A 10477-nucleotide genomic window follows, 5' to 3' on the forward strand; every position below is an offset into this window, starting at 1 on the left:
AGCAGGAATAATTTATAACAACTGTGAAGTGGCGTGTTCTGAGAGTTGCGGTACACCAGGTTCTGCTTTTGATGTACATGTGGATAATTCAGTTTAAAAAATGGTTTCATTTCAGTGGTATTTTAAGCAATAAAGACTATTTCTTTAGCACTGTTCTAAGTATTTTTCAGCTCATTGTAGGCAGTAGGTACCTTATCTTTAAAGTGTAGGAAAAGTATCTGATTTTGAATGAAATAGGCAGCAAAGCTGGCTAATCAGGAAAATAAAACCCCACCCATTCTAGCTGGTTAATTTGCGGGAACCAGCAATCAGTTCTTTCGGAGTGAAGAACATTACTTGGCTCACTCAATTTTGCAGCGTTTTGCTGGTTTTTACTGGGTGGTTGCAGGGTTTCAAGCATTGTAAGTATTGCTTGCAGTGGCAGAATCATATCAAGTCTTACAGGGGAAAGAGGCCGCTTGTACCAGAGAGAAAAAACTCCTGGAGAGGCAGGGCAACTGGCAATATCACAGCTAAGGAAGGGAAGGGAGAAGCAGCGAGTAGCAGGGAAGACGTGCAAGAGAAGAAGGTGGATACAGGGGAACAGGTTGTATGAGGAGGGGGATCAGGTCCTAAGCTTTATCATGGCTTGGTGCAGAAAAGTTGAACTGAAAACTTAAATGTATTTTGGGATGGGCAAAAAAGTGAATTGTTAAAAGGTTAGAGAAACCTAAGAACTTTGCTAAGTAAAAATCTTCCTGATGGCGTTTATTTATTTATTTTTTAAAAATCAGTTCCTTAAGATAACTCAATGGGAGAGGGGTAATGGAATAAAAATAGGGATTTGAATGGGAAAGGACTACAAAAGTTGGAGAGAGCTTAAAACCAAACAAAAAAATGGTAGAATCATGGACAACTGGGATAAGTCTTTAAAGTTTGTATTTAGTGCTAAGGTTATTGGTCAGGACGGGTAAAAGGAATAGGGACACAGGGTTTGGGAAGTGGCTGGAAAAAGTTGCTTATGAGTTAGGGAGGGGAGCAGCTTGCAGTCTCAGTCATATTCTTCTTAGTTTCTGAGTCAATATTACTGTAGCAATTAGAAGGAAAAAAAATCCCCACTGAAAAATCTTGTCAAGGTTTTGCAGGTAAATTCTTTGGCTTTTACAGGGCCAGCTTTTTGGTTAATGCCTGGAGCAAGGTCAGACTTCCCAAGGGTCTGGGCTCTTATCCCCTCTGCTGCTGGCAAACTCCTTACTCCTGTCCTGATTTGGACTGCATTGCTAGCTATGTTAGATGTAAATGCCAATTTTGTTTTGGATTGATCACCTTCTAATTTGGTTTTAGTAAATTTTATGTGATTAGAGAAATCTGATTTTATTTCTTATAAATAGTCAAATGACAGAATTTTTTGATGAGGTTAACCCACCAAAATCTGTTAAAATGCGGTACATTCACCTTCTTCTTTTTTTACTGGAAGAATTTGTTAAATAACAGAAATTAAATTTATCATTTTTCAGCACGTTGAGGTAATAGTTTAAATAATATGTGAAAAACATCCTGAAGACCTAATGAGCGATGGCCAAGCCAATTTTCCAGCCCAACAAAACTGCAGATGCGCTGCTGGGTTAGGTTTCATCTGTGTAGAAGTAGGTCTTTGCTTTTTCCTGGGGTAGGGACAGAAATGGTGAGGACCTGGCTGTAGTGGCTGGGTGTTGCCTAGCAGCAGGACTGCGGCAGCGCATGGGGAAGCTGGTGTTCCGAAGGGAAGGATGCACAGGCTTCTGAAAATCCAGCGGTGATACGGTGGAGTAGAGCAGCAAAAAATAACTTGGATGCGACTGGGTGGTAGGTCCAGAGTCGTCTTTTGAGCTTCCACTCCTGATTTGAGAGGCGTGATGAGAGAATAGAAAACAGTATATCTGCTGTCAGGCTCCCAGCAAATTCATCTCAATCAAATCAATTACACGATTTCTTAACAAGACTGTAATAAAAGCTTGCCATGGAGACGCTACTTGTGCTGTGCAAGTGTACACTTCTAGGGTGAAGGTGGTAACAAGATCTTTTAACAAACGATCTTCTCCAAAGTTCTCGTTCCTTACAGAATCTGTCACTCTTCCACTTCCTTTTATTCTAAACAGTGGCAAAGTAAAGGAGAACCTCATTCACAGCAAACTATTACAGGTGATATTGTGAAGGTTGTTGGACCCATTCCTGTAGGAGGAAGGCTTTGTTTGAGAGAGGAATTGCACACTGAAATATAATGGTGTGAAGTGACAGAAATGGAGGTAGTCATCTGTAAGAATTTGCACGGGATGGTATGAGGAAACACTGGCAGCAACGGGTCTCTAGGACATGTGGAAATGCAATAAACTTCTTTTTCTTTCATTATTTTCGTGGGGTTTGTGACAGAATTCATCTGAAGATGCTTTGTCCTCTTACTCTCTCCTCCTTCCAAGATAGTAGGAAGCTGCATAATTCCAGTTCTATTTGGTTCTCTTAATGGTTTCATTAAAAAAAATACACGTGACTTGAGATTGAGGCTTTGTTTTGGGCATTTTCCCCCTTTTTCCCTCTAGCACCGTTGTCTATCTTTTCACTTTTTCACATTTAAATTTGCTGCTTTTCTCAAAGAAAAATTTAAGACATCGGGGAAAACGCAGCTCCTCACACCTTGCTGCTTTTCAGGTCTTTGTATAAGAACTTCTGTAATATTTTTTGTATCTTTCAGCTGCCTACACCACCTTTTTCTTAACCCATGAGTATGTGATCCTAACATGCGCCTTTATCATTAATAAATCGGTTATTGTCAGCAGCTTGGAAATACTCTGAAAGTGCTAAAGATGTCTCTAGGCTGAATTTGACATGTAAATATGTATCAGAAGTTTAGTGGGTGAAATCTATTTTTAGAATTTTATTGGTTTATATCAATGTGCATCTACATGATGCTGTGTTAAGTGGCAAACAGCAAGAATCTTTTTCTGGGACTTGACATCAGAAAACCATTTGTGTTTACACCACCATATGAAACGGCATGGTATTTATGTAGAACTGTCTTGCAGTGTTTACATCTACCGTGCACTTATTAAAAGATGGCCAACATGTTAAAGGTGACCTTTTTCTTTCCCCATTATAAGACCCTACTTTGCCTTGCTCACAGCTTTGCCGGACTCTAATGATTTGTATTGAGTCACCACGTATGTGTGTCTGACTGAACTGTTTTGTAAAACTGCATCCAAGAAGGCTCAGTTGCTTATGAGAATGTGACTAAGAAAAATGTTTTCCCATATGAAAATATTGATATTGTAGACTTCTTTTGTTGGGGCGAGGGGCTGTTTTTCTGTAAATATTCCATCTCTAGGGCAAACATGAGATTTTAGTAAGAGAGATTATGTTTCAGACATGTGCCTGCTCATATCCTGGAAGAAATTCATCCAGTTTGGAGGTCTGAGGCTGGAACAATCTCAGTGAATTCTCAAGGACTGAGAATAAATGAGAGTAAAAGGACTGAGAGATGGATTTGATACCGTGTCTCTGAGAGAGTTGTGACGAACTGGGAATAGGAACGAGGAGTGAATAATGGTCCAAGTGTTGGAGGTCTTTGCTTTCTGTTCAGCCCGTGGAGCACAGCCTGGGGGAGCAGGCCGGAGGGGGTGCCCATGCAGACAAAGGAAAAATCGTCGCATGGGCGAGGGAGCAGGATGCTGCTCTGGAGAAGTGAAGCTTCTCCCTGCCTTTGCTGTAGGATCCCTCTGTTGTAAGGGAGATCTCCTGGAGCAGAGTAGGCACCATGTGCGCACTCCCTATTTACTGGGTGTCCTGCTTGATACCCATGAGACCGAACTGCAGAATTCCTAAGTTCTCTGTTAAATCAATTTGAGATCAAGCTATCCAAAATTAGGAGGTGCTTGCTTCAGATCCTTGTCTGTAAAAGCGGAGTGTTAGTACTCCCATGCCTCATTAGGGTGCTGCAGAAATAAATTTGTTTCTTGACATGAGATGAAAGTACAGAAAAGGAAACCTAAGCATTTTAAGTTCAGAAGAATAAATAAAGGATGGGGTCAGACACTGCAAAGAAAAATAAATATTGAATAGCTGCTCACTAATTGAGAAGCATGAAACTGTGCGCTGAATAAATGAAGAATACAAGGGGGAAACTAGTATTTTTATGTTTATTTAACCAAGGATTTTATACAGATGTACAGGAAGGCTGAATTGAGTTTGGAAAAATAATCTTCATTCTGACACCTCCTAATTTTTTGAGAGCATAGTTTTGCAACCTTAATGCTGAAGAGCTTTTTGTGTGATTTGAATGTACACGGACTTTTAAAATGTCATTATTATTATTTAGCTAATTTATTTAAAGATGGCCCTGTTCTTTGAGATGGAAGCCTGAAGAGAACAGCACTTGCGTCCAAGTTTGAGCATGTGCCTTGTTGAATTAGGTTCTGGGGGAATGCAGAAGAAGGATTGAGACGTGCAGCCGTGCTTTTCCTCCTTGAAGCACTTTACACAGCGTGCCAAGTTCTGCAGTGAATTTTTTGTAGTGTATCCTGAAAGGATTTGTAGCGGGTTCCCCAAAAGCCAGTTGTATGGAACTGCTTTTTATGAGTGTTTGAGCACCGAGTGGTGGAACACACCGGCTAATGCCCATGTGAAGGCGCCTGAGAGAAATTGGCCTGTTATGCTGAATCATGATTAAGCTGTGCAGAAATCAGGTGTACAAATCTCCTGTGACCCAGGGCTTGCGTGACTAATGATACCAATGGTAAATCACTCCATTACAGACCTAAGTGTTTCAGGAAAATGTCTTCATAAAGAAGAAATCTGAAGTGGGAGTGTATGAGGAGGGGATCTTTTACTTGAGGAAAGAAAAAAAAAATAGAAAGGGAATGCTAATTCCAGAAACTCTTGGTCATCAGTGAAATTTGAATTTCCCATACTGTGTATTACAGCATCTTGGACAAACTTCATCCCTAGACTCAGTTTTGCCATGGTTTTAGGTGTATATGCTTTATGCAGCCCACCTCAGAAAAATGAGATTGGCTTTCTGGAGCGTGTGCTTTGTGTCTGATTAGTGAAGGCGGCTGCTGGCTGTAGACTTGTGGCCTCGCTGGCTGAAGAGTTTCTATGGTGAATGCAGGAGAAGATTGCAAGAAGAGAGCAAATTCATTGCATAGCGAAGGAGGACCCTGGGGTCAGCTTTGTGGTGTGCAGCGATTCTTCTGCTGAAGACTCAAAAAGTTACGCTTTTAAAATGGCTGTAGGTGGCACGCTGGATGAGTTGATGATGCCCAGGGTACTGGGAGCAGCACTTCGTGGATACACTGAATTTTCTGTTCATGGGCTAAGCCACAAACAAGAAAAAAACATGGCCAAAAAGATGTTGACCTAAACCAGACTGACTGATGCTATTTTATTCTTGTAAGATAGAAATGAAGCGATATTTTCCTGTTTCAGAAACATGAGTGTTAGATTTTGAAAATGCTAACATCAAATGCATGGAATTTTTATGAACTTTCTTTAAAAAAGCCTGAATTCACAAAAACATAAGTTGTGACTGAGTTGTGCATCGATGGCAAGAAGAGAAACCCTTTCTGCTTTTTGGTATCTTCTTCACATAGCACCGTGTGAGAATCATGCTCAGGTGTGCGTCCCAGCCCTGTAAGCACTTCTAAGCAGTAGTAAGTGATCGTGGACGAACTCAATTCCCTGGAGCCTGGCATTCCAGAATCCCAGGGTATAAATTACTTCCAACCTCTAGCAATCCATAGGTTTCCCATTGCTGCGTTTCCCCCTGATTGTCTTGCTAGCCCAATTAAATTGTTTTCCCATCTTGCTCTTTCCAAAAGCTGTAAACAATTAGAGTTTATACAGGATAAAATAAATTAAAAGCAATTTACAGTCAAACTTTTTTGGCCTTTCTGTGGCATTTGGAAGAAGGGGAGGTCTCTGTGCTTGTCTGAGGTGACAGATCCAGCTGCAAAAAACCAGTGTGGCTTGCATCTCCCTTTGGCAGTTGATACAGTTGAATGTTCCAGATAAGCATGAAAAATGCCTAGAAGTCTGTTGCAGAGTGGTGCATCTCTGGTGTTTTTCGGGCACTGTCAGAAGTAGAGGCAGAAACCTGATCCATTTCTAGGAAAGGTTTATCCGAGTGTGGCTCCGGGAGGTCCTCCACAAGCACAACTCACTTGGCTGCTGCACTTTTCTCACTGACAAGCTGGAAGGGGTCAGACTCTTGGAAAGATGCCTGGTTAGAAGAGTAACAAGATGCTCCGTATGGAGCCAGCTTTGTGAACTCTACTCTCTTTACAAAATAAGTTCTGTCCCAACAGGCCGGGGAAATAGTTCCTGGGAAAAAGGCATTTTATGTTTAACTGAAAGGGGTATTGATAAGGGATAGGGACACATTTATTGGAATATGCTTGCTATCCCATCAAGACCATTTGCAAACAGACTTTTGAGTAGGTTTCTTGCCAGCCATGGTGTTAGAAAGGGACAGTTTGCTGAAATGTTTCATTCAAGTGACTAAAGAAACACTTTCCCTAAATATTGATGTACTGAAATTCATAGGTGTTGGATTCATCGTGTGGCTGAAGGGAACAGTGGAAGCATTGCCTGGGAAGGTAACTCGCTGTACGAGTCAAAGTAAGCCTTTTCTTTCTTCACCCGGCAGGTTCCAATCCATCAAAACCTGAGAGAGCTCCTCGCCATCCGGACGGAGCTTCAGAAGAAGGTTGAAGATTTGCAGCGGGAAGCTGCTACGCGATCCATTTCTTCCTCCTCTGATCGAGGTTCATCTCCTTCTCATTCAGCCACACCGGTGCACACCTCCGTGTGATGTCTAACAAAAGCCATGTGAAAAGAAATTGTGGCAGGTAACACAGAGAGGAGGGTGAAATGCTTTTCCCATCACAAAAGGATTGTGAGTGACTTGTAATTGCTATGATCTACATGCCTTACTCTGTGTCTGATATTACCATGATGAGGCCAAAAAGAGCTTCAGTAGATGGGGTGTATTTCCTTGTTGGCAGTTCCCATGTGTGTTTTGACATCTCTAGCTAAATCACCAATTGTGAAATTAAACTTTGTTTTGAGCAACTAACAATTTAGCCATCCTAAAAAGGAATCCATCTGCCAAGCAGACAGAAAAATGCCTCACGCTGCCTGGGGTACCATGCCTGGTTGAGAGAATCAGATTAAATGCCACATGATGCTTACACAGAACACAGAATGTTTTTCTGAATGGGAGCTCCTTATTTCACTCGGTAATATATATATATATTTTTTTTTTGGCTAGAGCAATTTATATTTTTTAGGTAATTAATGCACTTGGAAATTTATTTTAAGATAAGTGTTTTCCAGTGTAGTCAGTTTTACATTTTGACTAAATATGCCATTAAAAGTGGGTGAAGTTAAGCTGGATTTATCAAGTATACCACACTGACTTGTATGATGTAATATATTTGGTAAAGCACGTATTTTAGGTTTTTTAATGCCTTTTGTACAAGTTGAAATAAAGTCTTTTGACTGTTTAGCTTATTGTTCGGTTTCAGCCTCCTGAGCGAGGGGTAAACTTACTCATGTCAAAGTCTTGTACAAAGTAAAAGTTTGTTTTCTAGCAAATGGTAATATTTGGGGTTGGAATGACACCCAGCTGTGTAAATTGTATAGTCTGTATAGCTCCACATTTTGTCAAGCGTGTTTTGCTTTAAAGTGTACACACAAAATGCAAAGCTGTGTCCATTTATGCACATGTGTATGTGATGTTAAACATATGCATACTCCCGTGGTTTTAAGCTGGAAGTTCAGAAAATGGATCCTGCCTGTCCAAACTCTTTTGAAGACCTTAACGTGTAATGACTTTGTTTGACAAAGTTTTTAAATAATATGATCTTAATTGGTTTTCTTGAAATAAAGCCTCTTGGCTTTTTGGTTTTTTTAAATTGCTGCTAGCATTTTTTCCTGTAAAGTGAATAATTTAATGGTGTTTTCATATAAAATACACATTCTCAACTTTCATCTCAACCCCCCCCCCAGTATTCATATTGGAGAGATTTGATTACTGTAACATCCAACCTTTCAAAAAATTATTCAGTGGCCTTCTTGGGAGGCCCAGAAATGGTGCATGCTGACCATTTTCCCTGGATTGTTCCCCTTGCTGTGTTCTGTGAGAATCCGGTTCTTCTCCTTAGGCCACTTAAATACTGCAGCTCTGCTTTTTGACTTGTGCTTGTATTGCTCCAAGTTCTGCTGGTGGGAATTAAGCTCCGTGCTTAAGAGCCCATTGATTCTATATGCTGATTCTGGTTTTTACTGTCTCTGAGTATTCGTTCAGTACCGCGCATTTGTTCTTAATACGCGATGGCGCTTTCCCATTTCCCGGCAGTCGTGTATGTAGCACATCGTTAAGGAGCGAGCTGAGCCGCTGAGCGCTCCTGCAGCTTCAACTGGGGAGGCTGATGTGTTCTATCCAGTCCTACAAAGCTTGCTGTGCAGCGCAGGGTATTTCGACATCTCCTTTTTATTACAGTGAATGCTTTTTATAATGGGTACTCACCTACAAGAACGAAGTTTAGGAAGGTTTGCAATGTTGCATCAACCTCAGGCTTTTTATGAGTAGATGAAAGATGTTTTCCTGTAAAAATGGTTCTGCTGAACAGTTATGCCAGCAGTGAATTTTACATTGCCAAAATATGTTGAGCTGGTATTGAATTAAACTCTTCCATACTTTGGATTTCCTTGACATTTTAACTGTATATTAAAGTAAAGCACATTATCTCTAAAATGCAGTGCTAAAGAAAATCTTTTGAAGTTTTCCTCTTTATTGCTGCTGCTAATCACAACATTTTCTCTATAATTATTGTAAAAGTGATGACTGGATTAGCTTGGGCATTCTGAGATTTTTAAAGCTTAGACTCCTATAGCTAAAACCTGAGAATTCAGTTTTGCGTAGAGGAATACCAGTTATTTCAGCTGGCTGGCTGCTTATCCACAAGTTACAACATAGCTCGGTCTTCTCCGATCTCAAGGGAGAGCACTGGGGCACGGGTCCTGCTCTAATATGTGTAAGTGCAATGGATTTTTTCGTATATACTTGGCATGGGCATTTTCAAAGGTCTTATATCACTCCTATATGCTAGTTAAAGTACAGTTTTATACTGAAGAGGTGACTGTCTTTGTACTCAGTCTGATTCCTGATAATCAGATTTTTTCCTATTGGTTTAACAACTGATTCTGTCATTTTAAAAAATTTTTAATAAGGAAGTATTGAATTGGTTGAGGAAAGAGCAGAATGCTGTTCCCTGTCTGATGCACCTGGGACAGAACCATTAAATTCTGATTCAAAAACTGGATCTTCTTTTGCTTTGGTTTTTGGTTTTGACTCTGAGTATAAAGAGAACGTGCAAAGACAGCAAGCAGTTAAATTTGACCTGTAGGCCTTTCCTGTTGTCCCAGCATGGGCTGAAGCCTTGCTAAACAACTGAAACATTTATCCAACTTGAAGTCAGTTACGTGAATCATCAGCATCAGACGTTTTAGCCCTGTTTCAGAGCTGAATTACACTTCTTCCTCCTTTGTAGATAGAAGTAATTTTTTTGTTGTTTCATTAAAATGGAAGGCAGCTTTTAAAGCTGGTAAACATTCCTATCTGCCTGCTTTTGTTCCCTGCATAGGCAGCCTTCCTCTCAAGGGGTTAAAGCTTTAAACAAGAAGTGTTTGATTTTTCCCTTACTTTCCAAGAAAAGCTGTACTAATTCGTATGCTGTCTGTACCAACATCAAGAATGGCTGGTTCTCTAAATGCTGGAAATAAGGGATCAGCAGCTCCCATTCGGCGAGCCCCGCAGCAGAGGACAAAGTAAAATGGGCAATTTAAGAGTATTCCCCACAAGAAGCATTTACGTTAAAAAGCAAAAAGGAATGTCCTTTTGCTGAGAGATCACATCTGCTGAACTATGTGGGTGTCTTGTTAGAGATCTTTCTACTGCCAGATCTTGTGCAGTTGGGGAGAAAGAATTTTGTTTCTACGAGAAGTATGAGTCAGAGTTAACTAGTTTGGAATAGAAGCCACCTTTTTTTGACTGTGAGACTAAGCACTGCATCGTTACACAAAGGTCAAAAGCTCAGCTTGCACTACATGGGAGATGAGAATCACAGAATCGTTTGGTTGGAAAAGACCTTTAAGATCATCGAGTCCAACTTTACCTGTCCACCACTAAGCCATTTCCCTAAGCACCTCATCTGCCCAGCTTTTAAATCCCTCCAGGGTTGGGGACTCGACCACTTCCCTGGGCAGCCCCTTCCAGTGCCTGACAACCCCTTCGGGGAATTTTTTCCCAATATCCAATGTAAACCTGCCCTGGCACAACTTGAGGCCTTTTTCCCTCATCCTATCTCTTGTTACTTGGGAGCAGAGCCTGACCCCCCCCCCCGACTCCCCCCTCCTGTCAGGCAGTTGTAGGGAGCGATAAGGGCTCCCCTCAGCCTCCTGTGCT

At 41.0% G+C, this 10477-nt stretch overlaps 1 protein-coding gene across 7 annotated transcripts in view; it reads left to right on the forward strand.

Moving 5' to 3' along the window:
* MTMR1 (myotubularin related protein 1) overlaps positions 1-7879 on the forward strand; it is a 35791-nt gene extending 27912 nt beyond the window's left edge. For 6 of the 7 annotated variants that reach the window (XM_035891970.1, XM_009636388.2, XM_009636389.2 and 3 more), the window contains one exon: positions 6656-7879. In XM_035891970.1, coding sequence (XP_035747863.1) covers positions 6656-6820 — 165 coding nt within the window. In that variant the 3' untranslated portion in view covers positions 6821-7879. Of the gene's footprint in view, positions 1-3376; positions 3443-6655 lie in introns of those variants that run through there. The other variant, XM_035891969.1, reaches the window with a different exon arrangement.
* The last annotated feature ends 2598 nt before the right edge of the window (positions 7880-10477 follow it).

The sequence above is a fragment of the Egretta garzetta genome, unplaced genomic scaffold (genome assembly GCF_000687185.1).
Source record: "Egretta garzetta isolate BGI_Z169 unplaced genomic scaffold, ASM68718v1 scaffold53, whole genome shotgun sequence".
Lineage (NCBI taxonomy): Eukaryota > Metazoa > Chordata > Aves > Pelecaniformes > Ardeidae > Egretta > Egretta garzetta.